At 35.4% G+C, this 17,296-nt stretch overlaps 1 protein-coding gene across 4 annotated transcripts; it reads right to left on the bottom strand.

Annotated features, from left to right (window-relative positions):
* On the bottom strand, window positions 1-17,282 carry LOC127450353 (UNC93-like protein MFSD11). 4 transcript variants are annotated; one of them, XM_051714409.1, is made up of 14 exons: window positions 16,946-17,282; window positions 16,556-16,734; window positions 13,391-13,446; window positions 9,406-9,513; window positions 9,239-9,318; window positions 9,055-9,151; window positions 8,433-8,491; window positions 8,160-8,316; window positions 7,986-8,026; window positions 7,817-7,882; window positions 4,475-4,600; window positions 4,211-4,385; window positions 2,479-2,614; window positions 1-898 (listed from the first exon to the last, which is right to left on the bottom strand). In XM_051714409.1, exons 2-14 carry the CDS (start codon window positions 16,649-16,651, stop codon window positions 737-739), a joined length of 1,359 nt encoding a protein of 452 aa, XP_051570369.1. In that variant the 5' UTR covers window positions 16,652-16,734; window positions 16,946-17,282; the 3' UTR covers window positions 1-736. The 4 variants fall into 4 exon arrangements, with proteins under 4 accessions (XP_051570369.1, XP_051570370.1, XP_051570371.1 ...); XM_051714410.1 differs by having other exon boundaries at window positions 16,556-16,691; XM_051714411.1 differs by having other exon boundaries at window positions 16,556-16,682.
* Window positions 17,283-17,296: the final 14 nt, after the last annotated feature.

Genomic DNA, 17,296 nt, shown 5'->3' with positions numbered 1-17,296 from the left:
AAAAAAAAAAAAAAAAAAAAAGGCATCAGGCAAAACAAACTAAAATAAAATACAAATGTATTTCCATTCGAATCTTCTGACTGTGCATCCAACTAAGAGTTTCACATTGAAGCTGATGAAATTTGTCTCTGCAATGATATTTCTCATCTCTGGCGCGTTTCACAGCGTAGCGTATATGAAAATGATTTTCCACAGCTCAGGGCATAATTACATTTGAGCTAAGGTTTCTCTACAATATATGAATTACTCAAAGGAATAGTTTTGTCATCATTTACTCACCAAAACCCTTTTGCTGCTATTTTTAAATAATGTAAATAATGACATAATCTTCCATTTAGAGCAAACTTTTCCTTTACATGAATTGCTTCTTACCCGATGTTTCTGTTCTTTTAATGTCCAAGAAAATATAACATTGTTTGAAATATGAGTTCAGTGTTCCAGGTCTTCCTGTTGACTGGTCTTCATGGTGACTGGCATTGCACAGTTTAAATGCTGTAAAAAATGTGAACTTTGCATTGTGTTACAGCACTTGAGCCCCTTAGAAGAGTTAATGTATTTTACGTGCAAGAAAAAAACTCTGTACAGCTGACTGAATAGAATAAGGAGAATAAGGGATGAGGTGTTCCCACAGCTGAAAGGCAAAGTTCAGGAGAAGTCTGAAGAGCTGATGTGTAAACCAATGGCAAAAATGGCCACTGATGTATCTCTTCAGTGTGGCTGATGGCAGGAGGTCTTCTCAGATACTGTCATAATCCGAATCCCGTCGACTGTGGATAACTGTCCACTCCACCACAAAGAAAGACACTGTGCCCAGGAAGCCCACCAGCACCATGATGAGCAGCTGCCATTGCAGCAGAAGGTAGTTGCTGTAGAAGAATGCCACGGCAGCTGTGATGGACTGCAGAAACAGAGGAAATCTAACTTTGGGGAAATGTCACAAAATGGGCTAGAAATTTGGAAACTTACAACATCAGATAGAAAATTCTGTCATTATTTACTCACCTTCATGTTGTTTCAAACTCAAATGCATGCCCCTCCCCTAACTCGCATTAGTGTAATGCAAAAATAAACTAAAATGTAATAATATTTCTATTAAATACACTTAAAAATCTAATATATATTTTTAAAATGAAAGATAAATTATACAGTACATTTAAAAAAAACAAAAAACAATAATAATTGTTTGTTAGTGATTTAATGCCATGCCAGCTTCCACAGCTATTTTTATGGCAAAATTTTCATTAAAATACAATAAAAGGTATAGTGCACAATTCAATAAATTATGCTTTAAAATATTACTGACATTTAAGGGATAGTTGACCCAAAAATGAAAATTCTCTCATCATTTACTCACTCTCATTTCATCCCAGATGTGTGTGACTTTCTTTCTTCTGCAGAACACAAATTAAGGTTTTTAGAAGAATATTTCAGCTCTGTAGGTCCTTACAATGCAATGAATGGGTGCCAAAATTTTGAAGATCGAATCGAGCTTGAAATCATGATTGTGCCTAGAGACTGCAATGGCAAGATCTAGTGTGAGTTATAAAGGAGATATTTTTGGTCTGTTCTCACCCAAAACAAACTTGATCGCTACTGAAGACATGGATTTAACCACTGAAGTCATATGGGTTACTTTTATGCTGCATTTATGAGATTTTTGGAGTTTCAAAGTTCTGGTCACCATTCACTTGCATTGTAAGGACCTACAGAGCTGAAATATTCTTCTAAAAATCTTCATTTGTGTTCTGCAGAAGAAAGAAAGTCACACACATGATGGTGGTATTTGATATACTGCATATAATTTATAAAAAATAAAAAATCATTTTACAGTTTACTGTAAAACAATAAAAAAACACACACACAAAAAAAAACAAGGTGAGAATTGAGAATAATTGGAATTACAAAAAAAAACTTTAAAGCAAAACTTCTGGACGCATTAAGAATCTTAATGGTCCAAAGATAGACTTCATTTTTAAATGTAAATGTTTATTTTTTTTGTCTTTGGTTTTCATGTGATTCACCCAAACATTAAAATATTATCAATGAGCAAGTTTACGTGAACAATCTTACAACGATTATGCTTAATAAGCCGACAATATGTAAAGTTTTGTAAGTGCCTTAAACAACTGTCATTAATCGGTGTAAGGTCATAAATATTTTAGCAAAAACCGATAGACAAGTAGATTTTTGCCCATTACCCCAATTTCACATTGCATGTAAACACCTTTACCAGTGTTCTTACCAGCTTCTCAAATGTGTGCAAGTGTTTTGCTCATGACCACATTTTGATGTCGAAAGCAAAGAAAAACCTGATGTTTTCAAATTTCATGTAAACAGTTTATCTTGTGTTAAAAAGCAGATTTTTTTTTATAGTTATCAGCGTGTTGGGGTGCATGTAAATGCACTCACTGTCTTCTTTTTTCAGTAAGTATAATGGCTGCTGGAATAATTTAAAACACATTACAGAAAGGTTCCCACCTGTACAAACTTGAAGACGGCAAACGCTGGCGCGCTGTCTTCCGGGAACAAGAAACCCACAATGCTGATGAGCTGAGTGTTGTAGCAGCTATCACCCAGACCCAGCAGGAAACTGCATATCAGTGCCACATGCACGCTGACAAAACACACAATCAATGAAGCCCATTAAAACAGAGAAACAAGATCAGCACTATTAAACAGCTAGAGTGTCTCAGGTGATGCAGGCTCCATTATCAGAACTCTATATAGCAACAATAAGCATTTTGTTCTGCTGGCCTCACCACAAAACTGATCCACTGTCATTTAAGCAATGTATTTAATGAGTCAGGAAAAGTATATTTATATAAGGAAAGATCTTCACGAAAAAATACAACATGTATTATTGCAAATAAATAAATTTGTCTTGACAAACTGCAAACTAGATAGGTAAAGTTTGTCAAGACAAACTTTGATGTTGGCTTGACTAAGCCTCGTCTGAAAGTTTAAACTAGTTTTGAAAGTTTGATGGTTAAACAGACATTACAGTAAGAAACAACCAGCTAGCTAGTCAGACTGTCAAATACATAGAGAGAGACAAACTTAAAGGTGCTGTAAGTGATTTTAGCATTCTGAAGCTTTCACATGACTGAGCCATTGAATTAGCCACGCCCCCTTATTCCAAAACCCCGCCCTCTAAAGATAATTTTGTGACCAAAACAGAGCAAAAGAGCAGCATTGTTTGTTCCTGTGGTTGTCAAATTCAACAGTGGCACAATAGTGCTCTCAACTGACAAACATTATGAATCATAACCTCTATGATCCGCTTCAAATACAACACTGTGAGAACGAGCAAAATGATTGACAGGTGACAAGCGTCAATGTCCGTGGACACATTTTTGTTTGCGGTTTACAAAGTCTACAGCTGTCACAGAGACAGGTGAGATTTCTCAGGACACTTAATGCATTCATATCTTTAAGGGAGTAGGAAAATGTTTTGCATTCTTTTCCATGAAAAAAATCGCATATAGCACCTTTAAAGCAGATTAAAGGGATTTTGTGGCTTTGTTTACATTTGAATTTTTGACAGTTGGAGTTTAAATTAAAGAGCATTCCGTTGGCCCATTTGAACATTCCTTTAATGTTAGTCAATGGGATTTTTCCCATTTTTGATCGACAACTCTATGAAAACCATAAGTCTGATCAGTTAAAAAAGACATAGCACACTATTCCAGAACAGTCTGTAGATCTATGCCAAGTTTGGTGGATGAAGCTTGAAAGCTTTAGGAGTTAGTGTTATAAATTTTGGTCTTAGTTTAGGGATTTTGAAAAAAAACCCTCAACAACCTCAAAACCAAATTTGTAGAATAACAATATGTTGGCTTCGTCAACCAACATAATTATACAGCCTTAATGTAACTCTATTACAGTAATAAATACAGAAACTCACTTTTGCTGCATGATAGCATAAGGGGATTTGTTTGTAATTTTCAACTACCGTAATTCTAACTGATGCTTCCATCAATTTTGCCAAAACCTCACTTATGTTAGCCAGCTGGATAATATTATCTTGGTTATCTCTGGCCAGGATATTTAAATCAGCACAATTCACAACAACAATGTTCGGCACATCACAGTAAAACAACTGTGTACGTTTACAAGGAATTAAAACACACTGCATGAACGACGAATGCCAACTGACACAAAACTCTCCGTCCCTGTTGGAAAGTTCAGTACTGACACTGGTGCCTCATACCTGGGTTGAATGTAGGCTTGCATATGTGTGCCTTCCTCTGGGGCCACGGGAGCATCACTGGCTATGTTAAGGAAGATAAGGTAAAATGCCACAAAATGGGTAACGAGCCCTAGAAACACCACTGGGTTTCTGCCAAAGCGGTGGCACTTATCCAGGATTCCAAACACTCCCCCTCCTGGAGAAAACAGAGACAACAGTTTATTACATTTGCTTTGTCTTGTTGAAAGAGAGTTGAAGCACACTGGTTGAGACGCATTGCCTTACCCAGTATTTCCCCAACACCGATCAAAATCCCAGAGAGGCCAATGAGACCTTTGGCATTCTCTCCAAATTGAGTCATGGCCCCTAAACATGTACCGTACACTCCACTGTAAAAGGTGAGCTCGAGACCTGGACAAGATAGGCAAACACATCGTCTCATTATCACACTGCAGCTAGTCATTTGCAACCAACACTGAAAAATAAGGTTGTCAAAGATTATTTATAGAAATGTAATCTGTGTCCATGTTGGCTTTTCAAACATTTTTGAAAAACATTTATAGCATTTTCTACAAAAAAATTAATGTAATTACTTTAAAAATTTTAAAGTATGTATCTTATGTATAACTATTGTAACTGAGTCAGCTAAGTCACGAATATCATGAAGTTTTCTTGAAGTTATTCCATTTCACCTGGACAAAATGTGCCTTTCCTCAAAAATAATAAAATATCAAATTCTTTTTTTTTTTTTTTTTAATCTTCACACAGTCATGATGATCCTTTCTGTTTTATATGTTTTTTTATTTTTTATTTTGTCACATGACAACAGAATGGCTACCTGCATGTTGGTTACACCACCTAATGTTGATTTGGTGGATGAAGATTTTTCAAATATGAATGATATTTTAAAACAAAATTGTCTCACCGCTTATTTTTTAAGACATAATAATAATAAAAGATAATGCCAAACTACTTACGCCAACATTTATTTTTTCAAGAATTTCACCTTTAAATAAGACTTTTTATTTTACCATCTTCAAACAGTAACACCACTCTGACATTTTGAACAATGTTATTTTGTTCTGAGCCATGCCTTTGACGCTGTCACGATACTCTTCTCTTCACATCACTCTTTTATTCCAGTTATCAGTGTTGGGTGTAATCTATTAACCAAGTAATTATTCACTTTTTAAGAATGAATAGTAGTGTAGAACATTACATTTTAAATTCTTAACTTTCAGTTAAGTTAATGACTTTTAATTACTCAGGCTGCCTATTTGTAAAATTCTATCATATACGTACAGAACATTTAAAACACGAATTGTGTTAACATGTACATCTGTTTGTGTTTAGACAACTGACATGTGCGCCCCCTAATGAGTCAACTCTTAAACAAGGAGGAAATATGGATGGACATTATTTTGAATTTGTTGAGTGGAAAAAACAGTGTTTTAGAAAGTAACTACAAAAAGTGATTACTTTTTAGCTATACCATGGTCTGTTCGAATACTTGATTCTGATTGGATGGAATGCATGCACTAAAACCGTTTAATGCACAGGTAGATCCAATCAGTTTTAATCACAGTTCTATATCATGGAGTGGTGGTGGCATAGTGGGCTAAAGCACATAACTGGTAATCAGGTTGCTGGTTCAATCCCCACAGCCATCACCATTGAGTCCTTGAGCAAGGCACTTAACTCCAGGTTGCTCCAGGGGGATTGTCCCTGTAATAAGTGCACTGTAAGTCGCTTTGGATAAAAGCGTCTGCCAAATGCATAAATGTAAATGCTTCTTAATAAGTGATTGAACAGTACTGACTGGCATTTTCAAGGCTTTGGATATCTTTTTATATCCTTTTCCATCTTTATAAAGTTCCATTACCTTGTTACGCAGGTCTTTTGACAGTTCTTTTCTGCTCCCCATGGCTCAGTATCTAGCCTGCTCAGTGCATCCACGTGAGAGCTAACAAACTCATTGTCTATTTAAACACAGACACTAATTGCAATTTAAAAAGCCACAGGTGTGGGAAATTAACCTTTAATTGCCATTTAAACCTGTGTGTATCACCTTGTGTGTTTGTAACAAGGCCAAACATTCAAGGGTATGTAAACTTTTGATCAGGGCCATTTGGGTGATTTCTGTTATCATTATGATTTAAAAAGGAGCCAAACAACTATGTGATAATAAATGGCTTCATATGATCACAATCCTTAAATAAAAGACAGTTTCTTTGCATGATCAGTCATATTTTCAAAATCAATGCCAAAATGTCACAATTTCTGCCAGGGTATGCAAACTTTTGAGCACAACTGTATATGCAGTAGATAGTGGCTGCATCCAAAAACTGTATATGGAGGTAGGATGAAAATAAGGGGACCCACTTTATATTAGGTGGCCTTAACTACTATGTACTTAACCATCTGATACAATGTACTTATTATGTACATACATGTTGTTGCATTGTAATTACATTTAATGTACTTGCATTTAATTTCATTTGTAGTTACATTGTTAACTTTACCCCTAACCAAACCTTTACTCCTAAACTTACCTGTTCCTCAACCTCAGTAGCAGCAAATGTAGGAATTTTGCAGAACAACATGTAGTTACACAGTAAATACATAGTCGTGTATGTATTTAATATTAGTACATAGTAGTTAAGGCCACCTAATATAAAGTGTGACCAAATAAGGTGCTTTTCAAACTGTTCAGAGACCAGTTTCCTTAAGTGTTCCATTCATTCAAAAACACTGTCGGTTAAGCCATTTACTAATTAGGCAGCAAGTCAGCTGCCTACATTTTCGGATGCAACAAATGTGTAATTTGTCATGTTTACCTTTTAAATTAATGTCGCTAATACGCTAAATGCTATACGCGGCCATAATATGTGCCAGTTACACTCTATTATTGTAATTTATGATGACACTGATCCTACTGCAAAGATGGGTGTATAAAAGAGGGTTAATGGATAGAATATAGACAAAAGAATGACAGGTATATCTTACTTTGGGTAGATGTGTGAATGACTTTCACTGCAGATGGCACATAAGTGAAACAGCATTTCAAACAACCAAGTGAATGGGCACTAAAGAGTATTTAAGTAGATTTTGAAGTTTAAATGTTCTTGGAAAATGTCTCTCTATGCAAACAATCGTACAGATGTAGTAAGTTTGTACCAGCTTGCTAATAACTCTGCACACTGGTGTGTTCATGTTTACTGATTTTAAAGTAGGTGGCGCTCAAGGCCACACCTACTGATGAGGTGGACCAATAGCAGTAAGAAGGTGTTTAGCAGCCGGTACAAATTTTTTTCTAAAAGTTCGCCCAGGTGAGCTGTTATGAACCACTGAATCTAACTCAAAAACGTAGTTTTGTCCAGAGCTTACTCGAAATGACGTCACACTGTTCGTTCTTCAATTTCATATGAAGTATATAAGCCTTTATTTTAACGTTTGTTGCCTCGAATGGTTTAAAATTAGTTTCTCCTGTGCTCAGATCACTAAAGTTGTCCCCCAAGGTTCCGTTGTAGGTCCTCTTCTTTTCATAATCTACACGCTTTATCTGTCATCATGGTCTCAGTTATGACTGCTACCACACAAAATTGTATTTTGAAGGACTGAACTTACCAGAGTATGCAAAGGCTGTGCTGAGCAAAAGCATCTCTTTGGTCATGGCAAGTTCTATGGATTTCTCTGTTGAAATGTAACAAGAGCTCATCATAAATAAGACAATAAATCAAACTGCTTTGAGGTAAACAATTTGAAGATATATTTTAAATATATCAGTGCAACTTACTGAATGCATTCCATGCCTGAGAGCCCAGACTCTGCGATGCACTTAAAAAAATTAAACAAATAGAAAATAAGCCAAAGGGAAAAAAACAACAACAACAACAACAACGTGATATGATTAATCTACCATCCAAATAAATGTCTGGATATGCAGAAGTACATAAAAATACACACTTACACCACTGAGCCACAATCAGAGATGTCTGCTGGTAGAAGTGACTCAGAGTCATCAGAAGGTGCCAGTTCAGGGTCTGGTCGCTGGATCAGGAAAAAGAGGAAGTTGCCCACCAGGCTGATAACCGTGAGTGTGATGAAAACCGTCTGACGGTCTTTGTCTGGTACCAGGAAAAGACGCCTTTTAGCTTCATTCTATTCAGTTACCTTTCAAGCTGAGACTCCAATTATATTTATGTCTAACGATTCTGAATTTCTTGTGTCTAAAAATACTCACCGGTTATGTGACTTTTACCATGCCAGGCAAGATATATGTAGAGATTGCCAAAGAATAAGCTGCAAAAGAGAATGTATGAGTCAGAGACCTTGAAGTTCACCTAGGAAGTTTCTACTTATAAGCTTGAAAGTCGCAATTACGAAGTGTATTTAAGTGTTTCGTTTGGGGGTAAAAATGACACATTGGGCAAATTATTATTTCTTGATCTCTTTTTCAGCGCTGGTGCAAAAAATAGCAGAAGATGTGCATTAGTTGTGTAACTGATGTTTATCTATGCATTTCATCATTCTCATGCTTTTACAGGAAATGTACTTTTGACACACAATGATCACTATTCTTTATCTACAGTAACATACAATAGGTACGAAATGAATTGTACAGTCAACATTGAAGAAATGATGTAACGATACTTGAATTGACAAGTCGAGGCTTAAACAGTGTTCATTTTCAGACAGTTTTTTTAATTGTAGACATAACTTTTGTCTTTTGATAAAAATGCCCTTTAAATTGAGTTAAAATGTAATTATGTCGACTGGGCCTGCAGAAAATGAGTTTTCCACAGATAATAACGATATTGTGGTGCTGTTCATCGTGTAAATATGATCATTCCAACATGAAGTACCTAAACTGCATCAACGCCCAGAATATTCCACTGTTTCTCCCAATGGTGGAGTCTTTAGAGTTGATGGTGAGCAGGTTACCCTGGGCTGTCCACAGCACTGCGAGAAACAAAGATGAAGAAAATGGTAAGACAATGTGTGGCTGCATGGGACACTTTTATAAGTGAACAAATGCTGATTTCACACCTGCAGCGGCTATTCCAAGCAACACAGATAAAGTGTAGAATGACGAGGTGTAAGGATGAATGAACACAGCAATATAAGCACTAAAAGAGAGCAGAGAACAAATCGTTTTAACCAGAAAATACAGACAAAACTACTAAGTTATGACATAAAGCCCTTCAGGCACTTACCTGTAAACAACTCCACTAAAAAACAAAGACAACTGAGGTCCAATGACAGCTATCACAGAGGGGGCAATAAGGTTTGAGGCGGAGAATACAGCATAGATAATCGCCATGCTAGAAGAGAAGTGTAAAGGGCCTTGTTAGAGGTTTAGTATTGAGTTTGCTAGGGAGATGTACAGTAAATATAGGGAGTTATATAGAAAACATGGTAACACTTTACAATAATGTTTCATGTGTTAATATTAGTTAACAACATTAGTTAACATGAGCTAACAATGAACAATACTTTCACAGCATTTATTAATCTTAATGTTAATTTTTAACAAAAACTAATACATTTTTTAAATCAAACATTGTTAACATTATTAATGCACCGTATTAATGCAATGTGAACTAACATGAACTAACAATGAAACATTTTATTTTAGTAAACTAACATTAACAAAGATTAACAAATGCTATAAAAATACTGTATATTGTTCATTGTTAGTTCATGATACCTAATGCATTTACTAATTTGAATGAATGGAGCCTTATTGTAGTGTTACCGAAAACACCAAAATCAGCTGTTCATAGACTCCAATAATTCACATTTAATCGAAAAGCTACAAAATTTAAAATGTATTTTATTAAGCAAATATTTACATAAAAACAGAATTGTTTTATTGTGTTTTATAGATGTTATAATCATTTTATTTGTGGTTGCTTCATTTTATTACAGTTTTTTAGAAGTAGATATATATATCGTTTTTAGCGATTAATCAGTGCCAATAGTTGCTTTTTTGAATTATCGGTTATCTGCAAAAATCTATGCCAATAGTTTTTTGTTTTTTCCTCCATGTTCCTCTGTGTTCCTACAGTTAAAACGACTTGATTTTACAGTAAAACAGCGGCATCTAGAAGTGAAATAAAAACAACTACTGACACCTTGTGGGTATTTACTGTATTTACTGTAAAATATTTAATCATTTACATACAGTGTTGGGTGTAATGCATTACTAAGTAATTAATTACTGTAATTAAATTACTTTTTCATTGAAAAAGTAAAGTAAGGGATTACTGTTAATTTTTCAGTAATGTAATTACAGTTACTTCTGATCTAATTGTGTTAAATACTGTATAGAATATAGAACAATTAAAACAATAGTGAATTTAAAATCAAAATCAAAATTGAATGTCTAATGTTAAAATGTATGTTTTCTAATTTAACGCTGACCCCTTAAATTCTTTGGCCAGTTCATGAATAATTTATTTGATTTTATATGATTTATTTGAAAGAATTAAAAGAACAGTGTCATGTCTATCCTTGTATTTTTCATCTGGTCGAGGTTGATAAGGGTTTTAGAAAGTAATTAGTAATAAGTAATGCAATTACTTTTCAGACAGAGTAATTAGTACAGTAATCTAATTACACTGTAGAAGATGTAATTAGTAGTTAGTAATTAATTACTTTTTTAGAGTAACTTACCCAACACTGTTGACAATATTCATCCCTATGTTTATCCTCACTTCAATGCATATTTTGATGTTTTTATTTGATAATCAAGTGTTTTAAATTAATGCGAGGTTATGCAAAGAAAAATGCAACTACACTGAAATGTGGCCCATCATCAGCAGATACATCGAGTCTCCAGCTTCATATCTTGTGAATAATAAACCTTATTCCTCATTAAACCTCATCTGGTGAAATATATATTCAGTTGAAGTCAGAAGTTTACATACACTTAGGTTGAAGTCATTAAAACAAATTTTTTAACCACTCCACATATGTAATATTAGCAAACTACAGTTTTCGCAAGTCTTTTAGGACATCTACTTTGTGCATGACACGAGTAATTTTTCCAGCAATTGTTTACAGACAGATTGTTTCACTTTTAATTGACTAAATCACAATTCCAGTGGGGTCAGAAGTTTACATACACTAAGTTAACTGTGCCTTTAAGCAGCTTGGAAAATTCCAGAAAATGATGTCAAGCCTTTAGACAATTAGCTTCTGATAGGAGGTGTACTGAATTGGAGGTGTACCTGTGGATATAAAAAACAAAACAAAATGTGGACCTTCACAAGGTTCATCCTTGGGAGCAATTTCCAAACGCCTGAAGGTACCACGTTCATCTGTACATACAATAGTATGCAAGTATAAACACCATGGGACCACGCAGCCATCATACCGCTCAGGAAGGAGATGCATTCTGTCTACTAGAGATGAATGTAGTTTGGTGTGAAAAGTGCAAATCAATCCCAGAACAACAGCAAAGGACCTTGTGAAGATGCTGGAGGAAACAGGTAGACAAGTATCTATATCCACAGTAAAATGAGACCTATATTGACACAACCTGAAAGACTGCTCAGCAAGGAAGAAGTCACTGCTCTAAAACCACCATAAAAAAAGCCAGACTACAGTTTGCAAGTGCACATGGGGACAAAGATCTTATTTTTTGGAGAAATGTCCTCTGGTGTGATGAAACAAAAATAGAACTTTTTGACCATAATGACCATCGTTATGTTTGGAGGAAAAGTCTTGCAAGCCGAAGAACACCATTCCAATCGTGAAGCATGGGGGTGGCAGCATCATGTTGTGGGGGTGCTTTGCTGCAGGAGGGACTGGTGCACTTCACAAAATAAATGGCATCATGAGGAAGGAAATTTATGTGGATATACTGAAGCAACATCTCATGACATCAGCCAGGAAGTTAAAGCTCGGTCGCAAATGGGTCTTCCAAATGGACAATGACCCCAAACATACCTCCAAAGTTGTGGCAAAATGGCTAAAGGACAACAAAGTCAAGGTATTGGAGTGGCCATCACAAAGCCCTGACCTCAATCCGATAGAAAATTTGTGGGCAGAACTGAAAAAGCGTGTGCAAGCAAGGAGGCCTACAAACCTGATTCAGTTACACCAGTTCTGTCTGGAGGAATGGGCCAAAATTCCAGCAACTTATTGTGAGAAGCTTGTGGAAGGCTACACAAAATGTTTAACAATTTAAAAGCAATGCTACCAAATACTAACAAAGTGTATGTAAACTTCTGACCCACTGGGAATGTGATGAAAGATATAAAAGCTGAAATAAATCATTCTCTCTACTATTATTCTGACATTTCACATTCTTAAAATAAAGTAGTGATCCTAACTGACCTAAGACAGGAAATGTTTTCTACGATTAAATGTCAGGAACTATAAATGTATTTGGCTAAGGTGTATGTAAACTTCTGTCTTAAACTGTATATATATATATATATATATATATATATATATATATATATATATATATATATATATATATATATATATGAACCCTTCATCTGGTGAATATATAGGCTTTAAAAAGCTTAATTTGGTAAATACTTAAATATAGAGCATTATAACAGAAGCACGTCTCTGCCATATCAAAATGAGAGTCCCCGGTGTGTTTCGGGCTTTTTTTTTATAGTTAAAAGCCTGCTTTACGCACCATATCTTCATTTTTTTCATATTATTGGGATTTTGGTTGCACAATAAACTAAATCTGGGTTTTTGTTCATTTTGGACTCTTGTAGCCTCAATGTCTGTGCCCATCATTTATTTGTATTTTTTTGACATTTTATAAGTCAATTTTAAAAACTATTGGCCGATTAATAGGATTCCTGCCTTTTCCACCAACTTAGCTATCAGTATCGGCAAAATCCACTGTTGGTTGACCTCTACAGTGTTTAATGCAGATGCACTCATTATCCTGATCAGCTGTTACAAAAATGTAATTGACACAGCTCTACTGCACATGACTGTATATAAAACGAAAGCTACTATGATTGGGTCACATGCCTACATATCATGCTTCAAAGTTCTGTTTTCTTAGAGAACAGACAGTAGCTCTTTGTTACTCTGTCATGGTCAATTAGGTTACTGAAGTCAAGTTAGGGAATAAAGAGATTCATTAGATTACAGCTCAACATCAGATGACATGACCAGAAATAAATAATGCCTCTCTGGTGACAGAAGAAAAGTGAATACCTTGTGTAGCCACTTCCATGGAATTCGGTACTATTAAAGCTCTTTATCACGGTTTGCTGGAAAAAAGGACAACAAAACAAGTATTTTTGCATAATTGTTTTTCATACATGTTTATACTATCCATAAATATACATGCTTATAACCCAACATTTTATTTACAGTAGTACACTGAAAACCCTAATAAGTTGACTCTACTCAACTGATTGATTGAGTAAAGTCGTTCCCTCAATTGAACTGAGTAATGGCGTCTCCAAAACTTGTGTAATAAGTTTACTTCACTTGGTGTTCATATAGAATACACTTAACTATTTAAGTTAAGGTAACTAGATGCAAGTACACTTAACTCAGATTTGCTACTAAATAATTGTAGTTGAACTGACTCAAATTTAGATTATACAACAGCACAGCTCAGATAATGAAGATTATAACCAATTCTACACAATAATTTAATAAACTTATTTCTCCACAGAAGTGCACAAGGTGAACTGAAATAGAGTTAACAGGGTTTAACTTGACCAAAAGGGACACAAATCACCCTAATGGTGACATCACACCAAGGGCGTAGCAACACTCTTTAAAAAGGTGATTTTTTCCCCCTTGCACTTTTCCAAGCCAAACCCATACCGAGTTCAAATGGTGGATTTGAGCGACCATCCAGCCCATCACAGGTGAGTTTCATGAGCCAAAACAACCCTTACGTAACAGACCATCAGTCAGACAGTCTAATCAACGTGGCTCCGTTCATTTCTAAAAAGCTGCTTTCAACAATGCTCATTTATCCTTGTTTTTTATAATCTAGAGATGAGGAACACACAAATGAGAGTTATTTATCGGCATATCATTCTTGATTGGCAGTATTACATGAAATGCACTGCAGAAAAACAAAACAAAGGACAATCCTTCTTTTTAGCACACATTGTAAGTGGAGTTTATATCAGTGTATGAGTCTTCATTAAGTTATGCTTTTTACATTATGTTTGTAAGGTAATACTTTGATCAGTTATTTTTGCCAATTTAAGCAGATTACTAGATCTGTGTTCAATATTTAAAGCTATTTTTAATATCAGCTCCTGTTTTTTACCTCTGTGTTGGTGTGCAGTTGGGCTGTCAATTGGGCAGAGAAACTAAATTCGAATTTGTACCTTAAATATTTTCAAAATTCGAATAATATTCGAATTTTAAAGTCAGCTGATTTTTAAATTGACGTTGTTTCCTTAGTCCACAAGAGGGCGCAATAAATACATAAACAGTACTGCACCGTTATATTATTGCATAGAACATTCCTGGCTGTTAAAAAAAGAGCATTTCATTTTAAACTAATGTGCACAAAATACATTTCAGTTGGTCCATATTCTCAAATGTTAAGTCAAATGTAAAATGAGGGGGGGGAAATGCTTCAACAGACAGTCCACATGGTGTTACACTTGCACTGATGCCACAGTATACTACCTCAGACACAAGCTATAATAACAGCTAAATACCACATTGTTTTTATTCAGTACAGTTGTATGTAGAATAGCAATATTCACAGATAGCAGAGGTATTTGGATGAACTCAGTGGTGAAGCGGCTCAGACTATGAGCACAGGCCAGGGGCTGTTTAAACAGACGGAACACAACAGACTGACCAAACGCGAGGATCTCGAGACACACATTTCCAAGTTGAACATCTTTCCTGACAAAGCATTTAAACAACTCATTGCTTAATCTGAGAAACGCTTATAAGAGAGCAAGACACAACAGCCAAAGACCTCCACCAACTGTAAGGGGCTGTTCACACCGAACGCTTTTGCAACCATCCATTTGTTTTTCTATGTAAACGCACGCTAGACGAACGTCTTTGTTTCCCTTTGTTTTTGTTTATTCAGCGTCTCGAGTGTCGTCAGAGTGCTGTTTTTTTAGGTGATGTGTCTAATTAAAAAGAACTTTAAAAGCATATTGAGACAACTGCTTTCTGTTAAACTGTATTTGTTGCGCTGAAGTCAGTTATTGGTACACATCCAAAATTCGAATGCACAGTTTTAGCATTCAAATGTGCATTTTTTTCTTAAACTCGACGAATATTCGAATTTCGAATTTTAATTTGACTGTAGGAAAAAAGATAGATCTACTGTGTTCTTAGAACACTTAGGCATTTTACTGAAGTGAACAGATATGTAAACATGCTTTTTATACATGAAAACGTACAGAGGTTAGTGAAACTCATAATTATTATAAGACTATTATTGTTGTCTTTTGATATAAGTCATGCTCAGCAGCTCACAAACTGTAGGGAAATTATAGATTTGCTTTGTTCTTATAATGCTTAAAAACTCTACTAAATTCTCTATGTAGGTCTGTAGACATACACATTTTAAAGGATTAAAATTTTCTCATTTCACACAAAACATCAACCGGTGGCATCACCAGAAATGGTCACTGAATCATTAAATGGATCTGAACGAATTTTGGTGAATGTAGTCAAAACACTCGAGCCACTTGATACATTTAAATCCCATAATGCACAAGCACAGAGTAAAAAAAAAAATTGTGCACATGCACAGTTGTCATTATTGTAATTGATTAAATAATTTATTCAGGACCAGCTTGTGCTCAGTCTTTTATGAAACAGAAGCAAATGCTCCACAAGATGCCCTTTATTTTTGCAGTTAATTATTTTGCAATACTTGATTCTTTAAATACTACAAATATTAAAAGTAAATAATATGTATGTATTAATATAATACTTATATAATGCTTGTATATTAATATATACTACCATATATTAATACTGCACTGTAAGTGTTGGGGCTGTGCCAGCCACCTACTGACAGCTGTGTCCCCCCCACTTTTAAAATGACTGCTACGCCCCTGAATCACACGAAACAATTATCTGCAACAAAACAACATAAATAATACTACAAAAGAGCTACAACCTCTATGAATACTTAATAACAACTATTTAAATGCCCCCATAAGTTCCCTTTGACCAAGGAACATAATTAAATCATTCAAGCGCAAGGGATTATGGGTATTCCCCATTGCTGTCATTAAATTGTATCATGCATATACTGGCGACATGGGCCACTCCACTCTCTATGTATTGGTCGTTGAAAGGCCCATATCGGTTGACCACTAGCCGATATCACATCATGCATTTGTAAGTGTGAAAAAGCTCAACACTTACTTCAATATTCCCGCAGGTCCCAAAGGCAGTGAACATCACCATGAATCCCAAGCCCAGGATAATAATGTTGAGCAGGGTCTTTCCTTCTGGACTCATCTTGGCGAGTAGTTTTAAGCTCGATGACAACCTGAGACCACTGAACACCCAAAACCGTCACAGTCAAGTAACATCTGGCACAACTGGTGAAAAAACAGACTGACTTGTTTCCTCATTTGATCAAACAGCCATGAACAACGTTCATTTAAAAGGCAGAGGTGATTGAATACGTGTAATGTGAATATAGCAGTACATTCATTCAGTAATGCATTGATTATAAATGATGAATTGATATCTTTCGGTTTGTGAAAGGAGACTGACTGTTGTGATTTTAATTTTGCTGAGTAAACTTACCGATTACTTGGATGCGGTGATGGTAAACAGTTTATTCATTCTGTGAACAACAGCTTATCCATTTTAAGAGGAGTACAATGTGTACAGACACATGATTAAAAGGAATAAATGTTTAAATATGTGTTAGTTTCCGACTTGTCGAACAAGATCTGTCTAAGAACTGAAAGAAAAATGACTGTCATGTGACTGCCATCAGCTGATCGTGACGTCATAAGCACCCCGCGCGAGGGTCTGTGGGAAGTGGAGTTCTTTTGAGCTCACTGTAAATCGGCGAGGTGTTAAAATTATTCTATAAAATGAGATCAGTAAGATAATTTGTGATTTATATATGTTAAAAAAGACAATAAGTGG

This window comes from Myxocyprinus asiaticus, chromosome 13 (assembly GCF_019703515.2).
Source record: "Myxocyprinus asiaticus isolate MX2 ecotype Aquarium Trade chromosome 13, UBuf_Myxa_2, whole genome shotgun sequence".
In the NCBI taxonomy this organism is placed as follows: domain Eukaryota; kingdom Metazoa; phylum Chordata; class Actinopteri; order Cypriniformes; family Catostomidae; genus Myxocyprinus; species Myxocyprinus asiaticus.
Note: the sequence above shows the minus strand (reverse complement) of the source record. Positions and strands in the feature narration are given on the sequence as shown.

Coding starts and splice junctions, on each gene's coding strand:
- LOC127450353 (XM_051714409.1), bottom strand. CDS start 16,651: ATGAGTCCAGAAGGAAAGACCCTGCTCAACATTATTATCCTGGGCTTG. Junction 2,615..4,210: donor CAAGCCTACATTCAACCCAG/GTATGAGGCACC, acceptor GTGTTTTGTCAG/CGTGCATGTGGCACTGATAT. Junction 899..2,478: donor CCGTCTTCAAGTTTGTACAG/GTGGGAACCTTT, acceptor CTGTTTCTGCAG/TCCATCACAGCTGCCGTGGC.